This window comes from Caenorhabditis briggsae (genome assembly GCF_000004555.2).
Source record: "Caenorhabditis briggsae complete genome, chrII, whole genome shotgun sequence".
Classification (NCBI taxonomy): Eukaryota; Metazoa; Nematoda; class Chromadorea; order Rhabditida; family Rhabditidae; genus Caenorhabditis; species Caenorhabditis briggsae.
Genome location: NC_013486.2, coordinates 11,634,013 through 11,654,182, shown reverse-complemented (window position 1 = coordinate 11,654,182; position 20,170 = coordinate 11,634,013). Strand labels below are relative to the sequence as shown.

The following is a 20,170-nucleotide window of genomic DNA, read 5'->3' as shown; positions in this document are numbered from 1 at the left end:
GCAAAAAAAATAAAAAAGAAGTTAGCTTTCTACAGTAATCTACAGTAATCAAAACAACGTTCCAGCAAATTTCAGACAAAAAACCGGAAAAATCGCAAGAGAATCTTTGAAAATAGCTGAAAAACCTAAAAAGGTCTAAACACTCTGCAGAAAATCGAAGAAAATTTTTTTCTGGATTTATTTTCTCGAATTTCGTGCAGTTTCCGTCACTTTTATCACTATCAAAAACTTCGAGAAAATGAACACGGAAAAAAAAATATTTTTAGGTTACGGTAGTTGTCGCTGTGGGACCTTCGGCCACGGTCACCGGCGTTCCTATTCCACAGCTCCGATTCTACTGATAAATGTTTTAAAAACTTCTGAAACAGAACCCAAAACTGATAACTCTTTGAACTATCAGTCTCACCGTGTCAATGGTTTTGCAAATCAGTCAAAATTTGTCTATTTCCATCTCCCGGTTTTCCGATTCTAATTAATTTCTCTAATCAAAACTGGCCGTTATCTTTACGACGAACTTTTACGATTTCCGACTGGTCCAATCTGCGAAATTTATCACTTTTTCTCTTGCTTGTGCTCTTCAATATTAAGCGTAAGCATAATAAAAAATGGAAGAAAATGGGAAAACATGAAAACCGAATCGGTCACACCGATAACCGAAACCGATGGGATTTGAAACGAAGAGGAGACATCTGTGTGAGTGTGGAGATATCCGGTTTTTCCGAAAATGTAAAAGTCAAGAAAAGGAAAAGAGAAGACGCATCGGAAGAAGAGACAGAAGAAGGGGGAAAACGCATTTACTGATTAGCCTGATTTCTGGATAATTTCTGATAATAGGAAGATGTGGGGGAGAGAATGTTGCCATTCTCTTTATTAACTACAGTAATCTATTGGCATCTGGAATAAGTAGAGGAAACTAGTTGTGTCAGAAAGGATTCAGAGAAGCTATTGGTTTTTTCGGGGCATCGTCAGAACACATAGGTTTTTTCCAACCCCGAAAGTTTGGATACCGTAAAACCTGTAATAGAAGGGCCCCACACACTGTCAATTTCGAGCTCAATAATCTTGATTTCTGTGAGAGATATCAAAAACTAGTTAATTGACAAAATGTTTATCATAGTGTCACCAATATTTTATCAGTTGACAACTGTTTTATATCTACGACAGAAACCGAGATAAATTAGCACAAAGTTGACCATGTGGGGGCCCTTCTATTGCATGTTTTACAGTAGATTTTTCCATGCCCTAAAAGTTGGGAAATAAAATTTCCGGAAAGCTCTAAAAACTTACTAAAGCACGAAACCTGAAAAACAAAACGTCTTTATCACAACTTTAACTGAAATAAAAACAAAAAGTTAACAATTTAAATTTTTTTGTAAATCTCAAAAATGTTCAATTTCAGCTCTAAAACAATCTGAAAATAGTCTTAAAAGCAGAAAAAAGTTGTTTTTCTAGGGTGGAATCAAACGCGGATCGTCAGGTTGGTATTCGAATTTTCGGATCGCACTGCAAGTAAAAATTTTGGCGGCATTTCAAAATCAAATTCATAAATGGAATTCTCACAGTCATTCCAACACATCCGTTCTATTTTCAGATGCCGTAAAACCTTTAATAAAAGGGCCTCTGACTTTTAACTATCAACCAGTTTATCCCGGTTCCTGTCAAAGATATCAAAAATTTGCCGACTGATAAATTGTTTATCATAATATCACCAATATTTCATTAGTTGCCCTTTTTTATATCTTTACCATGAACCGAGATAATTAAGCTCAAAGAATGTGAGTATACGATGGCGCCCACCCTTGGAGGTGCCGCGCCGCCAACAGCTGAGCTGCCCCAAAGCATCAACTTTAAACCCTTGTATCTCATTTTCTGTGAAAGATATGAAAATATTGTTAACTGATAAATTGTTTATCGTAATATCACCAACATTTTATCAGTTTACACATTCTTGATATATGACATAGGAGCCAAGATAATTGAGCTCAAACTTGGAAATCAAGTTTCACGGTAACAGAAATTGAATACTACCTAACCTACAATTTATTTCCACTCTAGACATGCCTAATAAGACAGTTTGGCCTCTCCTGAAATAAAAAAACAACAACAGGGGGTGAAAATGAGAGGATGAAAATGAGGGGGGGAGAAAATGGAAAGAAGTGTTCAGTCTAATCGAAACCCGTTTGATGATCATGGAGATGTTTTTCTGTGAAGTGGAACTACGCACTGTTTTTCGTCTATTTTCCTCCTGGGGTGTCTGCAGGAAAAATAGTAGAAATACTCCTCTAACCGGACTCTTTTAGGATTCGTATAGACTTTTTTATAAGTTGGAAGCTTGAGGTTCTCAAAGGAGGGTAAAGCTTTCAGCAATGATTTCCAGGTGCCACCTAGTCGTCAACTTTGAGCCATTTTTTTTCGGTTCCTGTAATATATCTTATAATAAATAAATGAATTTGCGTCTCTTTCTCTCTCTCTCTCTCTCTCTCTCTCTCTCTCTCACACACACACACACACACACACGAACAGTAAAAGAAAAAGGTTAATTCCAGCTGTTTGGCGCGGCATCAGGCTGGTGGTAATCAAAAAACAATGGATTTGAACATGCCATATATGGTACCTATCAAAACATATACTGTAGTTTAGAAATTCTGGCTCCTAATGAGCCCAGGTCTGGATAAAAAGAGAAAGAATATCTTCTAACTTCAATAGAATTTTTAACTTCAGAGTCTGAATTCAGAATCTTTTAACTGACAGAAGCTTTTCTACCTCTACTTTTTATTGAACTAAACTGGGTTTCGAAGTGAAAAACAAGGAATGAGAATGAATTCGTTTTGAATGTTTTACATTAAAGGAGGAGTGGAAGAAGACCGCCCGTGTTATATGTCGGGACCGGTGTGGTTCGGTTCCACGCGTTTTTATCGTCCCGTCCCAACCATTGTCGTCGTCTATTGTTTTCTGAATAAATGACTGAAAATGAGAATGAAAGCATAATTTCAGAATGGTCTGATTGACAAAACTGATTGAACAATGAAGAGATATGGTAGATACGGTTGGAGAAGAACTCCAGCTAGAAGTGCACCCAAACCGTCGACTTTTAGCTCGAATATCTCGATTTCTGTGAAAGATATCAAAAATTGGTGAATCGATAAAATGTTGGTGATATTATGACAAACATTTTATCAGTTGACTACTTTTTGATATCGTTTAGAGGAAACGAGGAAATTGAGCTCAAAGTTTACGGTATGGGTGGGCTTGTATTAGAGGAAATGCAGTATTTTGCTAGCTGAAACCCTTAAAAAATGAAAATTTTAAATTTTAAAATTTCAAAATTTCAAAAAATCCAAAACAATTTGAAGCTTTCAGAATACCCTAATCTTCCATGAAACTCAGAAAATCTAGAATTACAATTTTTTGAATTTCTAAAACATATCAGAAAAAATCAGAAATTCGCAATATAATATTAAAAATCTGGAAAATTCACAAGAAAAAAGGAAATTTTTCAAAAATTCAAAATATTTAAAATATCAAATTTAGAACATTCAAAAAAAAACAGCAAGAACTTTTCCAGAAAAATCAAAAATTTTTCCAGAAATATGAATATTATTTTTATCCGTTTCAAAATTTCTACAAAAAAAAATTTCAACCAGAGTTTTGCAGTTGATAAAGTCAATCAAAAGAACCTGCGATTCATTAGAAATAAATTTAAGAAAATTTCATTTTTCTGTTTGAAGTCCTGCAAAATAAAATTTACCGTATTTCTCAATAGAAGCCCACCCAAACCGTCAACGTTTAACTAAATTATCTCGATTCCTGTAAAAATATGAAAAATTTGTCAACTGATAAATTGTTTATCATAATATCATCAATATTTTATCAGTTGACAAAGTTTTGATATCTTTCACAGGAATAAAGATAATTGAGCTAAAAGTATGTGATATGATGGCGCCCACCCTTGGGTTGCCGCACCTCCACCAGCTGAACAGCCCCGAACCGCTAACTTTGAACCCTTATATCTCATTTTCTGTGGAAGATATCAAAAAGTGACCAATTAACAAAATGTTTACCATAATATCACCAATACTTTATCAGTTGACAAATTTTTTTATATCTTTCACAGGAATAAAGATAATTGAGCTAAAAGTTGACGGTTTGGGTGGACTTCTAGCAGAGAAAATACGGTAGTCGAGATTCTAGAAATTTAGATATTTCGAGAATCCATATTCCCAGAACCCCTAGTTCCACACTTGAGATTCTCGATGATGTAATGTTTTGAAGTATACAGAAAAAGCCTCTCCCTTCTATTCTCTTTTCCTGAACAGTCTCTTCTTTCTATTCTTCATTCCCCTCATTTCCCTATTGTTCGGACCTCTAAACTGGTTACTGTGGAGTGTGACCGAATAAGGAGAAGAGAGAGGATTCCTCTGTTTTCAATGTTTTTCCGATCAACAACTCTATTTTCTTTACAGGAGGTAATCGGGATGTGAAGATAAACGGGGGACCAGTAAAAATTATCATAGTTTATTCTAGATATTGTGAATGACAGTAATCTGATCAGAAGTTGTTGCAGAGTCGTCAGAAGACGATGGAGACAGACGACGGGAGTATGGAGACATCGAGGATTGAGCATATGTGGTATGACTCTTTTTGTAGCCGAGGCGATCTTGGTTGACACGAAGGATTCGAGAATCTGAAACTGATTCTAGAGTTACAGTAATCTTCACAGAATTTTAATTTTTGATAAAAGCTAAAGTACCATTTGCATTCACATAATTTTTTGAAATTTTCTAGTTTTTCATTTATTTTCCGGTTTCTGAAAGACACATTTTTTCCTGTCTTGTACTAAAAATGTGAAAAAAACAGGTGCCTTTCAGAAATCGGCAAACATCTGAAAAACTATTAAATTTCAAAATATTCTGTTAATTCAAAGTTTTCAATCTAGGTCTGTTTCACACGATCCAAAATTTTCGAAATGATTGGAAATCTGACAGCCGAGCTCCAGACTCCTGAAAATGATCGAAAATCTGGGATATTCTGACCTTGAATTTCTAGTGGAACTCCAGATTGACAAGACTTGAGAGTTGCTGGGTCGTGCATCAAAGATTCGATATTGAAAAGAGAGTCTTCTTCGTCAGAATACTAAAAAAAAGTTCCAAAGCTTTTCATAAAACGAACTTTAAACTTTGACCCAATTTATCTCGATTCCCATGATAGAAATCAAAAACTTGTCAACTGATGAATTATTTATAAAATAAATTATCACCAATATTTTATCAGTTGACAGTTTTTTGATATCAATGATAGGAGCTAAGAAAATTAAGATCAAACTTTGCAGTGTGGGGGCCCTCCTATTACAGGTTTTACGGTAGCCTTGTAAAGGTTAATTTCGAAGCTCTAAACACAAGAAATTTAAAAGTCAAACATTTGGGAGCCCTTTTATTACCGATTTAAAAAAAACTAACAAGACAATCATCCCGTTCACTTTGCTGCCCACGTCTCATTCTTCTCGCCTCTGCCTTCAACTCTTTTATCATTCCGGGACGTGGCGATGGAAGAAGTTGAATCCCTTTGAGCTTCTCATCCCCACTGAACTCATAAGAAGAACCCAATGGAGATTCGTGCTCTGAAAAATTAGAATTTTAGAGAGGAACCTGATCCTTCTGGACAACCTTCATCAGAATCCTGAGTGGAATCTAGAGACAACGACTGGTTGGGAGTTTTCAAATCCTCTTCTTTCCCATTAAAAATAAAAAATTTCGCCAGCTTCTTCCTCTTCTTATTATCCTTAACATCTGTCTTCTTCACTTTTTTCTCACTCTTCTGTGGTTTTCTTTCTTTCATAGAGACCGTTTTGACATAGACTTCTGATGGCGCCTCTTTGAGTTCTAGACCTCATTTTAAACACTTTTTTCAACTATTTATTACCGTCTCCCTTAAATTTCCAGTGCGCTTTCAGACAGTTGACAAGTGTTAGACTGGCGAAAAATGGAAGTGTAACGATTAGAAGCATAATCTCTTGATGCATTATGTAATGTTAATCGACACCAGTTAGAACTAATTAATGAAAAGCGCGTTTTTGTAAATAAATGAAAATTTTCCACGGTATCTTTAATCAGCTTCACGGTTTTTGAATTTCCGTTAATTTGAAGCCTCAAATTGAAGTAGAGAGAGCTCATGAAATCGATTAACGATATAGTGGAGTGTCATTTTGAGCGAAGATGTCTACTAATTTAGACACTTTTTCTATTGCCGACTTGAAAAACTGACATCGGAGAATTAGAAAGTCGTCGCTTTTTGTTATATGAGGCGGCACGGCCAAAACAAGGGTTTTAATGAGATCAGTTTGATTATTTGCACAATCCTTTCACTATTAGTCTCAGCTTTCGAATTATATATGTCACATATTGAAGTCCCATACCCCAGTTACAACTTTCCACAGTTAGAAATCCATAAACATGCAATATATGAAAAATCAAACGGAAAAAAACAAGTTTGAATTTTTATGTTGAATTTTGTACTGCACTCTTTCTGTTCTTCCAGAGAATATATCTTGACTTGAAATCCAAAAACCTTGATTTACAGTCGCATGTATGTGGCGCGTCGAAATAATCATCTTGGTTTCTACGTTCAGTGTGAACCTGTAGTTCCAACTGATAAATGGTCGATCCAAACGAAAATAAAGTTGAAGGTTGTGCAAAAAAATCGGAATGATGTCATTGAAACGGTGGATTACTGTTACGAAAAAATAATACTACATGGATTTCCGGAGTTCCTAGAATGGGAGCAAATGGAAAAAGAGTACATTGTGGAGGGAAATTTGACAGTAGAAGCTCATGTATCCGTCATTCAGACAACAGGATTGGGGAAAGAGAAAAATCGAATGTTTGATGAATCCCAAAAAGATGTTTCCGACGTTGTTATGGTTGTCAGAGATATTAAGTTTTATGTCTCGAAAATGGTTATGTCGAAAATGGTCTGATTCGCTTTCAATTTTTTTTAGTTCCTCGCCTCTCAATCTACCGTTTTTAAAGCGCTTCTTCTCGGAAGCTTTTCAGAATCAAAGCAATCAGAAGTCTCCTTGAATGGAATCGATCCAGATGACTTTCATTATTTCTTGGAGGTTTTATACGGAGAATCTGCAATTAATGGTAAAGAAATGTATCGCATCATGTATTTTTTCAACTATTTCTCTTTCAGATACTAATGTAGAAGGTATTACTCTTCTGGCTGACATGTATGATTCCCCAACAGCAATCAGAAGACGTGAGGAGTTTTTTCTGAAAGAATCAAAAAAGAAATTGGTAAAGAAACTGGAAATAGCGATTCGATATCATCTGGAGAAGTTGAAGAAAAAGTGTATGAGTGAAATCGGGATTTTGGAAGATCTAGCTGTAGTTCCGAAGCATGCTAACCGTTAAACTAATTTTTTTTTTCAAAATGTCGATTTTCTTTTTTTTTCCTGTTTTTTTTCTGGCCCTTGTAGAGGTTTCACAATGTTGTACTATCCTAAACGTTTTTAGACTGTTTCCAGAATTGAGCGGAATTCCTTATTCCTTATTCCGGGTGTTTTTTTTCGTTTTTTCTTCCTTATTCCTTCTTCCGGATTTTCACATTTTTATTCCTTCTTCCTTATTCTTTATTCCTGATTTTTTACAAATTTTTCGGAAAATTCGAACAATTTTTCCTCATTTTCTCTCAAATTTTCTCTCAATGTTTTGTGGAAATTGTCTGAAAAAATTATTTATAATAATTTTTGCAATGTTTTACTGCCCGTTTGAACAATTTTTGAGAGAAAATAACTTATTTTGGACCAAATTTTGGGATTTTTGAATTTTTGTGGAAAAATCTCTAAATTGTGGTTGTTTCCTTCATTCAATGAACTAGAAAAGCATGAAAAAAAATCAATTCCATGAAAATTGAGAAAACTTGAAAAATTGAGAAAAAACGGAAAATTGAGAAAAAAGGGAAAAGAGAGAAAATGAGGTAAAATTGAGAGAAAAAAAGCGATTGAAGAAAATTGGTAGTCATGAAAGACAATGTTTAAAAAACCTAAATTAATCATACAAATTTTGAGATTTGTTATATTTTTTTCAAAAAAAAAACATTTTGCAAATTACCATTGACACAATTATGGATTTTTCATACATTCAAGACTAAAAAATTTGAAAATCATGCTTTTAGCAGATTTCCAACGATTTCGGAATTTTTTTTTCATACAGAGCAAAAGATATTACACAGTCTTCCGGTTACTCGGGTTCAGTGACAATCATATATTTTCGTTTTGATGTACTCCTGGAGATATCGTTCGATGAGACAACAACCTAGATTCAGACTATGAATCCCCTGAAATTGAGCTACCGTCGAAGTACATTCTTTTTATGTACCCCCGGAGTATGGATGCAAAAAGTATTTCCAAAACGGGAAAAAATACTAGTAAACGAGACGAATTTCTAGCAAAAAAAGTCGAAATTCTAGCAAATGAGCCTAAATTCTAGCAAGTGAGACGGTCTCTAGCAAATGAGACTCTGAAAATTTGAAAATTCCTATTGTCTATTCAATAAAACGTGGGCGCGCCGCAGGTTGCAAAGTGACACGCCCCTTTTTGGAACGCGTTCCCTTTTCCCTCTTCTCACGCTTTTCATAAAGGGGCGTGTCACTTTGCAACCTGCGGCGCGCCCACGTTTTATTGAATAGACAATAGCAAATGAGACAATTCTAGTAAATGAGACTCTAGCAAATGATCTTCAAGCAAATGAGTATTTGCCTTCACGAAAAGCGCACAAGGAAGATTGCTGGCGCTTTTCGCGTGCATCGATAAAAAAGCAAAATTCAAAAAGTTCAAAAGAATTTTTTTAAAATTAATTTGTTCATGAACCGACATAGTAAGGGATTTGAAACTCTAGGCACCACCTTTCCCCTCAATTTCCCTTCTTCTAGGATTCATCCCCAGAACTCATAAGAAGACCCCAATAGAGATTCATGCTTTGAAAATTGGAATTTGGAGAGAAAGCTTATCCTTCTGGACCACCATCAGAATCCTAAATGGAATCTAGAGACCACGACTGGTTCGAAGTCTTCAATTCCTCTTCTTTCCCATTAAAAATAAAGAATTTCGTCAGTTTCTTCCTCTTCTTATTATCCTTAACCTCTGTCATTGGAAGTGTAACGATTAGAAGCGTAATCTCTTGATGCATTATGTAAAGTTAATCGACACCAGTCAGAACTAATTAATGAAAAGTTCGTTTTTGTAAATGAATAATTTCCACGATTTTCGAATTACCGCTTACTTGAAAACGAGAGAGTGTATGAAATCGAGAGGGCCAGAAGCGGTATAGCGGAGTGTCGTTGTTTTTTCCAGATTTTTACTAATTTTCGAAACCTTTTTTAAGCAAAGCATAAGCGTTCTTCAGATGTCTTGGCAGACGTGTTTGGTTTGCGAAGGTGCAAAAGTCGTCAGCAAGCCAGAAGAAACCGAACAGAAAGTCACAAATTATCATGAGCCATCGTCAAGTCGCGAATTTCGAATCTCTATTGTCACTCATTGTTTCGAAAAAGACGCCGAAGCTGATGAAGATGACGAACCACAACCAAAAATGATAAATTTCTATGTTGATCTCGCCGAACTATGCATCGTTTGCCCATATTTTCAAAAATTTAGCGAGGTGAGAGAATGAATTCGCCTATAACCCCTATTTTCTCTTTTTCTCTGACAGATAAGCCACCTGGAGATCTCGAAAATTGTACGGATGCGTGGGTTTCGGCTCCCGGAGAAGTGGCATCGTCTCGCGAGAACACCTGCTGTCACAACTACAAGTCGACGATCAACGCGAAGCACTTTCACGCGTTTCTCGAATCCCTCTGTCCTTCGCTATATGGAATTCGTCCCGCCCCTATCACAAGTTGGTCAAATTCTAGGAGAATGTAAATTTATGAAAATTGTTTCAGTGGAAAGCATCATTCCTCTTCTCGACATGCTTTCCCACTTTCATAGTGAGCCACTGCTCACGAATTGCGAGCGATTTTTGATGACAAAAGATATTAGCCAACTGGAAGGCTCACAATTGATTCGAGTGCTTGATAGAGGGCTGTGTGTTAGCCTGGATCATCGGATCTTGGGACGAATCCTTTGTATCTGTCTAATGAATACGGCCTCGAAGATGTCCGATGTATCACAAGAGCTCACCGGACCAGTTGGATCAGTTTTCGCTCAAGCGTTCATTGCGTAAGTGTGCTATTTTTAGGCCATAATTTTTATTAAATTCAGCAACACCACAAAAAGTTTCCGTCATGTAAAGCCCTTGGAACAGGAGAATGACTTGTGGCCTGTCGCTCTTCGTCATCTGATGATTCCCACTGCTCCCGCACCTTCGATATCCGAGGCAAACGATGAAGCTAAAAAGAAAAAGAATAGAGGCCACAAGAGAAATGGTGAATGCGACCACACAGAGGATTCGTAAGTTATTTCGTCTGCAATTCTGTAAAATCGGGCTACTTTTTCCTTCGTTTCTAGTATTTTGAATCACGAAAATCTAATCTTTTCGACACTTTTTCCATCACTTCTAGCATTCGGAAACCGAAATTTCATCAGGAATTTGCTAATTCACCGATTTTCTGCGCAGCAGTCCGGCTAGCTCCGCCCACTTTTCCGTGCGGCAGTCCGACTTTGCGCCGCCCACTTGGGAGCAGGAAATTGCTGTAACTCGGGAATGATTGAATATTTTTAGACGAAAATTTGAAAATGTACTATTGTCCACGCTCTCCCCAGCTCCCAATATGAACTGCAAGCCTTTTTCTCANCGGAGCGCGGTTGCGCGCGGCGAAAATTTTTATTTTTCAAATTTTGTACTGAAAAACCGGTTTTTAGCAAAATGTTCTTATTTTTCGCCAATTTTTTCAATTTTTCGTCCATAGGAGTTGTTAAACCGGCTAAACACACATTTTGAGTACAAAGCAGCAAGTCCGACAAAAAATGAAAGATAGATTTTAAAGGTGGTGTACGGTGAAATTTTTTATTGCATCAAAATGTGCAGAAATGCATGTAGATTGACATAAAAATAAAGAAAGAATTCGAAAAAAATTCCTTCATCGAGAAAAACGCATCGAAAAATACGCTGAAAGCCCTTAGGGACGAGGTTTTTTCTAGGCCGCCCGGTGAGTAAAAGCGCGCGAATTCAAACTTTTAAAATTTTTTCGCTCGTTTTCACTTTTTTTCGGTTTTTTCAAGAGTTTTCTAGATTTTTGTCAATTTTTCTTCCAGATACATCGGAAAATTTGAAAAAAAAAGTGAAAACGAGCGAGAAAATTTTAATTTTTTTGCGAAATTTTCAATTTTTCGAAAAATTTTTAAATGTGCTAAAATGAATTCTAAACGCATAAAAATGATAAAAATGAGTCTTTTCACAAGATTCTGTAGCCTATATCCGTTTTGAATTCCGAAATAAGTTATTTCTTCCAAAACTCCAATGAATCGTAGTCCTTCGAAAATCACCCAATAGTAGTCAAATATTGTGAAAACATAGATTTACATACTTCTTGACTGATTTATAACAGTTCCGCAACCAATATGATCAAATAGAGGAATTTCGACTGACATTTTGAGTAGATAAGGCTTTTCAGCAGTGCTTCAAGAATTTTTCAGAAATCATCTTTTTCGAGCTTTTTTCCTACTGAAATAATAGAGCAGACATAGTTTTGATTTTCGAAAAGTTCAAGGCATTCCTCCAACATCAAAGAAAAAAAAGAAAAAGGAAAATGGACATTGACGGAATCGAACCCCAAACTTGTGATTACTATTCATCCCCACTATCCACTCGGCCACTGTTGCTCGTTTCTTCCACAGTGGAGAATGTATAGAGGAAAGGGGGAAAGTGGAAGGGAAGGAGGAGACCAAAAAAACAGCATATTTTCAGATGGACTTTTCTCGGCTTCTAGAAATTTGTGCAGAAAACCGAATACACCACAAGAAAGCCCGTATTTGAAACTACAAATGAGCAAATTTAGAAAAAATTCTGAGATGAAGGCTAAACATGGTTCTCTTGTTAGACGCGAAAGTAGCTCGAACGAGCCGAAATTCTGAAATATTGCGTTTTTGCCGCACTTTTTCGTAGATCAAAAAAAGCAACAGTTTTCAAATTCTCAGGTGTCACTTTTTTTAATTCGACAATAAAAAGGAAGGGACAATGAGTATGAAAACAAAATATTTTAGAAAAAATGGCTCCTAATTATAATCCTTCAATTTTCCAGATTTGAGTGCATTCTCTGTTTCGATCAACGATGTGGGAAATGCAAGGGAGAGAATGCGTACTGCTACAAGGCACTTGACAACTTCCTCTACGAAGTTCGCCTCCAACTCTATCCACACACCTATCGTGCACACCTCGATCGTGATATGCTTCGAGAAGATCGTCTCAGTGACTACATCCTTCGTCATCAACTCCAACCTCGCCCAGAAGAATGAAATCTAACGGTTCCCCCCACTTTGTAAATATATATTCCCACTCACAATCTATTTATGTTATTGTACTTTGTCATGCTTCAGACATGTGGCCAGCTAGCTTGTTTATATATATTTTTTTCGAGAGCCACAATAAACAAACCTATTTTGTTATCGATTTCCAGCTTTCAGAGCTATTTTGTGTCGTCTTTTTTTTCCGAAGTTGGAGCTGTTTGACTTGGAGCTCCGAAAAAATTTGAAATAACCTAATCTAAACGAACTTTTTTACACATGCTTTATATTGTCAATATGAGAGGAAACTGAACAAGTTGTAAGAATATGAAAATTCAGGACAATTCGAAAAGAAAATGGCAAATAAAATGAATTCGATCAAAAAATTTCGATCGAATTCAGACGGAGAAAAAGTGAGTTGTTGCGAAAAAAATAACTATAAGGCATCGAGGGAGGTGACTAAATTGATTGAACAATTTGTTCGTAAAGTAGGTCAACGGACCGGTAAAAAACTACCGTAATCTGGGTGGGATTCGGAGAAAAGAAGGAAATGTAACATGAAGTGTGGAAAGAGAAGAAAAGTTGAATGAATGGATGAAGGATGAAAATACATTTTGTGCAGATAGTCCATTAGATCGGTGACCAATATTCAGCAGTTGCATCCCGAGTTTTGCTGGTTTTGCTGGTTTGGATTGAGACGAATCTGGTCTGGGAACTCTGGGAAGTCGTTGGTTTCCTGAAAAAGTTGGTTGAGTTAGTTTAGACAACAAACCGTAAAACCCGTATTAGAAGATCAGGCCCTTCAATTTTTCCGAAATTCATCATCGAAAAACCTGCTGATATATCTTCCAAAATTCATGAAAATCTATCAATTTCCCCATATTTTTCCAAGCCCCTCTCGGAGGGCCCTTGTATTAGAGGGGCTTTTCTATTGAAGGAGCCCTTCTAATACAGGTCTTACGGTCTATTCTTACCTGGGACTCTCTCGCCAACGCGTCACGAGCGATCGCCAAGAAAGCAGCCTCCACGTTCAACGCCTCCTTGGCAGAAACCTCGTAGTATGGAATGTTTCCTTTCGTCTGGCACCAAGATTGAGCACGCTTCGAAGAAACCGCTCTCTGGCTCTCCAAATCCACCTTGTTTCCCAACAACACAAATGGAAAGTGGTCTGGATCACGAGGGCTGAAAATTGCCGATTATCATGAGATAGTCTGGAAAATCAAATCTCTACCTAGCCTGGATGAGGAACTCGTCGCGCCACGAATCCAGAGACTTGAATGAGGCGGCATTGGTGACGTCGAATGCGAGGACGCAGCAATCGGCACCACGATAAAAAGCGACTCCAAGGGATTGGAAACGTTCCTGACCGGCGGTGTCCCAAATCTGAAAACACTCGATTATTGTTTAATCAAACAACACAATTTGTTTATTTTGGTTTGCGATAAAAAAATGTTTTGTGTGTAAAATTTTTTACCTGAAGAGTGACGGTTCGGTCGTCGATGTTGACATCACGAGTCAAGAAATCGGCTCCGATCGTAGCCTGCAAAAATTTCATATTTCGAAATAAATATATCGATTTCTACCTTGTACTGGTTACTGAATCTCCGGTTGACATATTGATTCATAAGAGAAGTCTTTCCGACTCCAGAATCTCCGAGAATGATAACTTTGAGAAGAGCCTTCTTTCTAGTTCCTGACATTTTTGAATTGAAGGAGTTCCTAAAAAATTTGATATGAAAAAAAATGAATAGATAAAGAAACATTGGAGATAACGAATTAGGTATAAGCACGGTTGGGAAACCGGTGTAAAGAGTATAAAAACAATATATGGTATCATTAGACTTTCTTTTTTGATTCTTGATGTACAAAAAATAAGTACAAAATATAAAACAGAAACAGCAGGAGGATCGCAGAGAAAAAACCCGTAAAGTATACAAAGGATGTTACAGAAAATGAGAGGAAAAGCAGATATGAATATTACATTGTTATGTTTATATCTTTTCAATATCGTTGAACGTGATTATCGAATTTCCTGGACGCCATGTCCTATCCGGGCAGTTTTCTGATTCATGTTGGTTCTTGATGTCAACGGAAACTACATGAAGTGGATTATACCTACAGAAAGCAACCTTCATTGGAGTCGTTCGAGCGTCGTCCTGAAAGATATTATATTAGAAGTATTCATAGTTTCGGCTTTTATAGTACTAACTACACTATTATCGGGTTATTCAGTGAGAAGCATACTTGTAATCCGGGCCTTGCCATTGTTTCTTTCAGAATCATTATTTTCAGACCAACTAAATCAAATATGATAGAACTCGACGAGTACTACAAAATCATACTATTTGGAGAACTACATCTTGTTTGCGAACAAAGTTACAGGCGAAAAAGAGCGAAAAAAGCAGGCCCGGCCCGGGACGTCCGAAAAAAGCCACTTCATGGCCTGTAACTTTGTTCGCAGACAAGATAAAGTTCTCCAAATGGTATCATTTTGTAGTATTCGTCGAGCTCTATCATATTTGATTTAGTTGGTTTAAAAATATTGATTCTGAAAGAAACAATAGCAAGGCCCGCGAAGGGCTGGGAAAGGCCCGGATTTCAAGTATGGTGAGAAACTATTCAGCAAACTGCTGAGTTTTTCATTATTTGCTGGAGTTTTCTAGGTCATGTTTTTTTCTCGAGGAGCTACACGAATAGTTTAAGCGAGACCCAAGCTCCAACATTAAAGGCTAATGGAGTTTTCTGCTTGGGTCTCGCTTACAATTAGACTGATCTCGTAGCTTCTCATGGCCTAGAAACCTCCAGAAATCGGCCTTACCAAATTGCAAGTTTTTCTTGCCCTCTGCATAAGGAAAAACCAGCAATTTAACTGCGTTATTCATTGACATCTGAGAAAACATATCCGGACGAAGAGTACATGGATAATAACAAATAATCAGCAATAGTTATGAAACACTCACCGAAAACATATTGGTGACGACGAAGTCAGTGGGATTGATCTGACGATAAGGCTGTTGGCTGTGGTTCGTACTTCTCATATTCATATTCTGATCATAATTCCTTGTATCTGAGAAAAATTAAAATTTTTAAAACAGCCGTTCAAAAGATTAACACAAACCGTTAGGCCTAGAAGGGGAGTACGGTGAAGATGATTGTCTACTGGCCATTGTTACAGGAGGCGCCCGTCTTTTTAACTGTAAAAATGAAAGTTGGGCATTATTGGGACGAGGAAGAAGATGTGACGGCTGACAGGGAACAAAGAGATGAAAAAAAACTATTCAAAGTGTAAAAAGAGCGACATATAAAGTGCACGTGACAGGGGGCCGTCAGCTGCGAGAAATGGCCAGACACACACGCGACGCAGTAGCCGCAATGCGGCCTGTAGAGCGCAGTTGCTGTCGCATGTGATGAATCATGTTCCTCAGAACTGACTCTAACAGACACTGAAAGAGAAAAATGGAAGGATGAGGAAAAATGAGAAAATAGGGTCTAAAGACATACAGGGAACAAGACAATCAGGAACTGATGGAATTCGATGATTCACAGAGAAAAAGTCAATTTAAGCATTAAAAAGTCAAAAAGTTCGACAGAACTTATCCGCAAAGGATAGACCACATGCTTCATAAAAACATTGGGAAGCATAACAACACCTCATTTATATCGGAGGCTCCGATTCGGAGCGCATGTGATATAATAAAATGTGAAGCTTTCATAAAGTACATCGATCAAAAATGATGTCAACTTCTCGAAAACCGATGATCGCCAAAAATTTTATATGGGAATATTTATTTATTTGTATTTTATGCCGAAAATAGGAACAATAGAAACTGGTGTATTGAAACAACATATGTAAGCAACAAAGAGGTTCAGAAAATTCGAGATTTTGCACAATAACTCGAAACAAAAGACGAACAAACACGAGAAAGGAATCTGAAAAAGAAGGAAAAAATGACATTCGAATGACTACAAAAATGTTTGAAGGCGCATGATGATAGAAGCTTCCGAACTCTCGCAACGATTTGAACGACTACCGTACCCCTGGCGCGCAAAAGAATTTTTCAGTGAAAAACAGCGGGAATTCGGTTAGTTCTTGTCATTTTTGTGTCGAATTTCTTGGCCGTTCGTCGTTTTTTTTTTTGCGAAACTCTCACATTTCAGGAGGAGCGAAAGATGCAATCTTCGAACGGAGAGCATCATCAACATCAGAAACATACCGGACAGTACTTCTTGGGCGCACCATGTGATCCGAATCTTCTAGCGTTTGCTCAAAATGCTCTCCTCGGTTATCCACCTCACAAAAACATGTATCCACAAGGTTTTGCTTCAGGAAATTTGTTACCAATTTCTGGTTTTTTGTTTCAGCTTACTCCTCGCAAATGCATCCTCTGCTGTTTCCGCAGACTGCGATGCTTCCAGCAATGCATCATTTGTCTCACCCTAATATACTTCCCTCGCTGACCGCTGCGATTCCAGAAATGGATAAGCTATCGTTGGAAGAGCCAATCGAAGCTGGTAACCTTCCTTACCGTCGCTCAAACAACAAGTCAACGTCGGTTTCGGCGCCGGATGATGTAGGTTTCATACTTGAAAGAGGGCTGGCCCGGCTGCTAACTTGTCTCTAAAACGAAATATTCAGAAGGTTTTCGTGCCAAATGGTAGCTCTGGTACCAAAACTGAATATCTCGTCCTAGAGACAAGCTATCAGCTGCCCCGCTTACAAGTGTGTATAACTTTCTTATTTCCAGTCATTCAACAATCTTCATCGTTCTACTTCTTCCTCTCATTTCCGACGTCATTCCGCTCAATGGGAAACAATGACCGACGACGAGCGTGAATTGATCCAACGACAGAAGCGCAAAGAGGAAGCTTTCAAGACGGCATTATGTGATGCTTTCAAGCGAGCAGGCACATGTCCTTACGGCGAAACCTGTCGATTTGCTCATGGAGAAAACGAGTTGAGAATGCCATCACAGCCGCGTGGAAAAGCGCATCCGAAGTACAAGACACAACTTTGCGATAAGTTTTCTACTTACGGACAGTGCCCATATGGTCCGAGATGCCAGTTTATCCACAAATTGAAGAAGGTTATTTGATTAAGAATGTCGAAGTTCAAACAAAGTTTTTTATTCTATAGGGTCTTCCACTTCTCGAGTATAACCGAGCACTGTTTCAAGGTAGGATCTCGCCAGCACGAGAAGATGAAATCACGAATCCTGATGAGTCTCACTCGGAAGATCACAGTGAAATCAACCTAACTCGTACTGTTCACCGTCGCCGGTCTGTTGGAGGATATCTCGATATGTCTGATAGCGGATACAGTGGAAGCGGCCGGAGGCGTCTTCATCACCAGATGGAACAGAATGATGAGCTGGTTCCACGTGGAAAATCGGCTTCCGCGAAAGTGGTCTATCCGCCGATGCAAGTAGTCAATATTGAGATGGCTACTGGAGAGAAGAAATCGTCCTCGACGACGGGATCTTCCGAAGCTCACATCCCAAGTCACAGAAACAATCGAAAGGAACAACTTCCCTCTGTTATTGATCAGGCTGATTACGAAGCTTCGATGGCCGGTGGAAAGATTTTTGGAAAACCAGTTGGTGGAAATTCACAGTCAAATGAAAGAAAAAAAAATTTCAGGAGAACATTCGCACATACGGAGCCATGCTTCGAGCTAATGAAGACCATGTTGAGCGCAATCAGACTGGTACCTCCAAGAAGGATCATCGAGCCAAGTCTTTGACCAAAAGAGTACTGTATAACTAGGGTGGCTCCGGGACGTTTCAAAACCACGCCGATTCAGAACTGTTCCGTATTTTACATAGTGGTTCTTGCACACCAAATGAGTATTGCTATTTCGATTTGTTGTTTTTCTGTTTCTTAATTCTTCTAATCTACCGTACTCCAAATAATGATAGGTACACACTCGGAATCTCTCAAAAAAAGAAAAAATTGCGAATTTCAAAAACTATGTCATTACTAAAAGCAAGCAAAAATGAAACTCATATTTGCCGACAAACATTTTTTGCGTACTTTTAGACGCCGTTTTCGAAAATTTCAATTTTTTCGGTTTTTGGAGAGTTTCCGAGTGTGATCCTATCATTATTTGGAGAGCTGGTTATTTGGCGATATGACACGTGCCTTCGAAGGAAGAAGCTTCAATTCCCGTGGAGCGGTCGAAGCGGCACTCAAACAATACTTTGCCTCACGCCCGGCTGGATTCTACCGCAATGGAATCCATAAATTGAGGGAACGTTGGAGACATGTTGTTGATAATGATGGACAATATAATTAATTATTCGGTTATTTTTTCTTTGAGAAATAAACTATTGAAAAAGTGACAAAGACTTTCCCGCCAACCTAATAGCATTTTTCGCTTTCGAGATATACGTGCTCAAAGTCGTGAAATTTGAGCGCTTATATCTCAGAAACTAAAAATGCTATCAAAAAGTTTTCAATTGCAAAAATTTAGCTTTTAACATTTTGTACATTTTTCCAGTTGACAAAATTCTCCTATCTTTTTTGGTTTTTGAGATATTACTGATTTAAAAAATTCAATTTTCAGCTGTGCCAGCAGGAAACGAGCTTGGAATGAAGAAGTATGCCGCGTGGAAGGCTCAGAAGGGGCTCAACTCTGAAAAGTGCCGTTCGGAATATGTGACGATTGCTGAAGAGATGATCAAGAAATACGGGCGGAACATTGTTCGCTGCAAGTGGAACAGCGAAGTTTGGTCCGTCGATTATTAGTTTTCTTAATAAAGTGTGATCAGTTTCAAATCTCTTCTTGTTTATTTTTGGGTACTCGTATCAGCATACGAGCAAGATAGACTAGAAAGGGCGATTGAAAAACATGGCAATGGGGGGAGAGGGGGTCCTTTAGATCACAAAATAACTTTTTACAATCATTATCAAAATAATGGAAGGCAAACGGGGTGGGGATGGGTACATAAGGGGATGTCTATGTTCACAACTCATCATCACAATTATCAAAAAAAAAATTAGGCTGGTTGGGGAATGGGGGGCAGAACATTTTAACAAGAAAAAAACGGAGAGAATACAATAGCGGGATATTGTTTGAGGGTGAGAGAAAGTGCATAGAACAAGAAGATTGAAACATAAAACGAGGGAGAGTTTAGACTTCTACATCACTGTTATATGGAAGGTTTGAGAGCAATATGAGAGATGTAGGAACAATGTTAGGGAGAATGGTAGCAGCAATCTATTTAGAATAATCATCATCATGGGCCAGAAGACGAGAATGAGCAACATCGTCCTCGCTCATCGACTCCTCTTCGATTCGCGTCATTTTGCCACCGAATATCTTCTCGTACCACGGCTGTTGTTCCTCGGCTTGAAGCGTATTGGGGAGTTGAGTTGTAGGTGCAGCTGCGGATGTTGATTGAATTTGAGAGTCTTCAACGAGCAAAGTGTTCTCTTCACGAATCAATGAGAGATCCTGGAAATTATAGAGTGAGAAAACATAAAGCTGAGGGTCCCGGACGTTTCAGAATTCGACATTTCGAAACCTGACGCTTCAGAACCCGACGTTTCAGAACGTTCCTGCATTTTTAGAGTTTTTGCACACCAAATGAGTATTGCTCATTTCAATTCGTTGTTTTCCTGCTTTTCCATTCGTTCTCATCTACCGTACTCCAAATAATGAGAGCACACCAACTGGGAGGAAAACAAAAAGTGGGAAGAACCATCTGGGAGGAAAAATGGGCGGAGCCTGAT

The 20,170-nt window shown here is 38.0% G+C and overlaps 8 protein-coding genes across 8 annotated transcripts; 4 read left to right on the top strand and 4 right to left on the bottom strand.

Moving 5' to 3' along the window:
• Positions 1 to 4,520: 4,520 nt before the first annotated feature.
• Positions 4,521 to 6,004, bottom strand: CBG20856 (the record flags this gene model as incomplete). Its single annotated transcript, XM_045242731.1, has 5 exons — positions 4,521 to 4,684; positions 5,034 to 5,133; positions 5,457 to 5,617; positions 5,664 to 5,879; positions 5,920 to 6,004. The coding sequence occupies 5 exons, from the start codon at positions 6,002 to 6,004 to the stop codon at positions 4,521 to 4,523; spliced, it is 726 nt and encodes a 241-aa protein (XP_045097151.1).
• A 576-nt stretch (positions 6,005 to 6,580) lies between these two features.
• On the top strand, positions 6,581 to 7,412 carry CBG20855 (the record flags this gene model as incomplete). The annotated part of the gene is made up of 3 exons (XM_002631617.1): positions 6,581 to 6,952; positions 6,995 to 7,142; positions 7,192 to 7,412. 3 exons carry the CDS (start codon positions 6,581 to 6,583, stop codon positions 7,410 to 7,412), a joined length of 741 nt encoding a protein of 246 aa, XP_002631663.1.
• A 1,992-nt stretch (positions 7,413 to 9,404) lies between these two features.
• On the top strand, positions 9,405 to 12,451 carry CBG20854 (the record flags this gene model as incomplete). Its single annotated transcript, XM_045242730.1, has 5 exons — positions 9,405 to 9,656; positions 9,713 to 9,893; positions 9,940 to 10,216; positions 10,259 to 10,447; positions 12,238 to 12,451. The coding sequence occupies 5 exons, from the start codon at positions 9,405 to 9,407 to the stop codon at positions 12,449 to 12,451; spliced, it is 1,113 nt and encodes a 370-aa protein (XP_045097150.1).
• A 637-nt stretch (positions 12,452 to 13,088) lies between these two features.
• On the bottom strand, positions 13,089 to 14,139 carry Cbr-rab-7 (the record flags this gene model as incomplete). Its single annotated transcript, XM_002631615.1, has 5 exons — positions 13,089 to 13,175; positions 13,414 to 13,621; positions 13,671 to 13,822; positions 13,914 to 13,979; positions 14,023 to 14,139. 5 exons carry the CDS (start codon positions 14,137 to 14,139, stop codon positions 13,089 to 13,091), a joined length of 630 nt encoding a protein of 209 aa, XP_002631661.1.
• Positions 14,140 to 14,430: 291 nt separating this feature from the next.
• CBG20852 lies at positions 14,431 to 15,606 on the bottom strand (the record flags this gene model as incomplete). Its single annotated transcript, XM_002631614.1, has 3 exons — positions 14,431 to 14,595; positions 15,400 to 15,506; positions 15,558 to 15,606. The coding sequence occupies 3 exons, from the start codon at positions 15,604 to 15,606 to the stop codon at positions 14,431 to 14,433; spliced, it is 321 nt and encodes a 106-aa protein (XP_002631660.1).
• A 1,003-nt stretch (positions 15,607 to 16,609) lies between these two features.
• On the top strand, positions 16,610 to 18,202 carry Cbr-mex-1 (the record flags this gene model as incomplete). Its single annotated transcript, XM_045242729.1, has 5 exons — positions 16,610 to 16,754; positions 16,802 to 17,010; positions 17,185 to 17,523; positions 17,574 to 18,032; positions 18,077 to 18,202. The coding sequence occupies 5 exons, from the start codon at positions 16,610 to 16,612 to the stop codon at positions 18,200 to 18,202; spliced, it is 1,278 nt and encodes a 425-aa protein (XP_045097149.1).
• Positions 18,203 to 19,027: 825 nt separating this feature from the next.
• Positions 19,028 to 19,183, top strand: Cbr-acbp-6 (the record flags this gene model as incomplete). Its single annotated transcript, XM_045242728.1, has 1 exon — positions 19,028 to 19,183. The coding sequence occupies one exon, from the start codon at positions 19,028 to 19,030 to the stop codon at positions 19,181 to 19,183; it is 156 nt and encodes a 51-aa protein (XP_045097148.1).
• A 385-nt stretch (positions 19,184 to 19,568) lies between these two features.
• CBG20849 lies at positions 19,569 to 20,142 on the bottom strand (the record flags this gene model as incomplete). The annotated part of the gene is made up of 3 exons (XM_045242727.1): positions 19,569 to 19,655; positions 19,704 to 19,892; positions 20,140 to 20,142. The coding sequence occupies 3 exons, from the start codon at positions 20,140 to 20,142 to the stop codon at positions 19,569 to 19,571; spliced, it is 279 nt and encodes a 92-aa protein (XP_045097147.1).
• Positions 20,143 to 20,170: the final 28 nt, after the last annotated feature.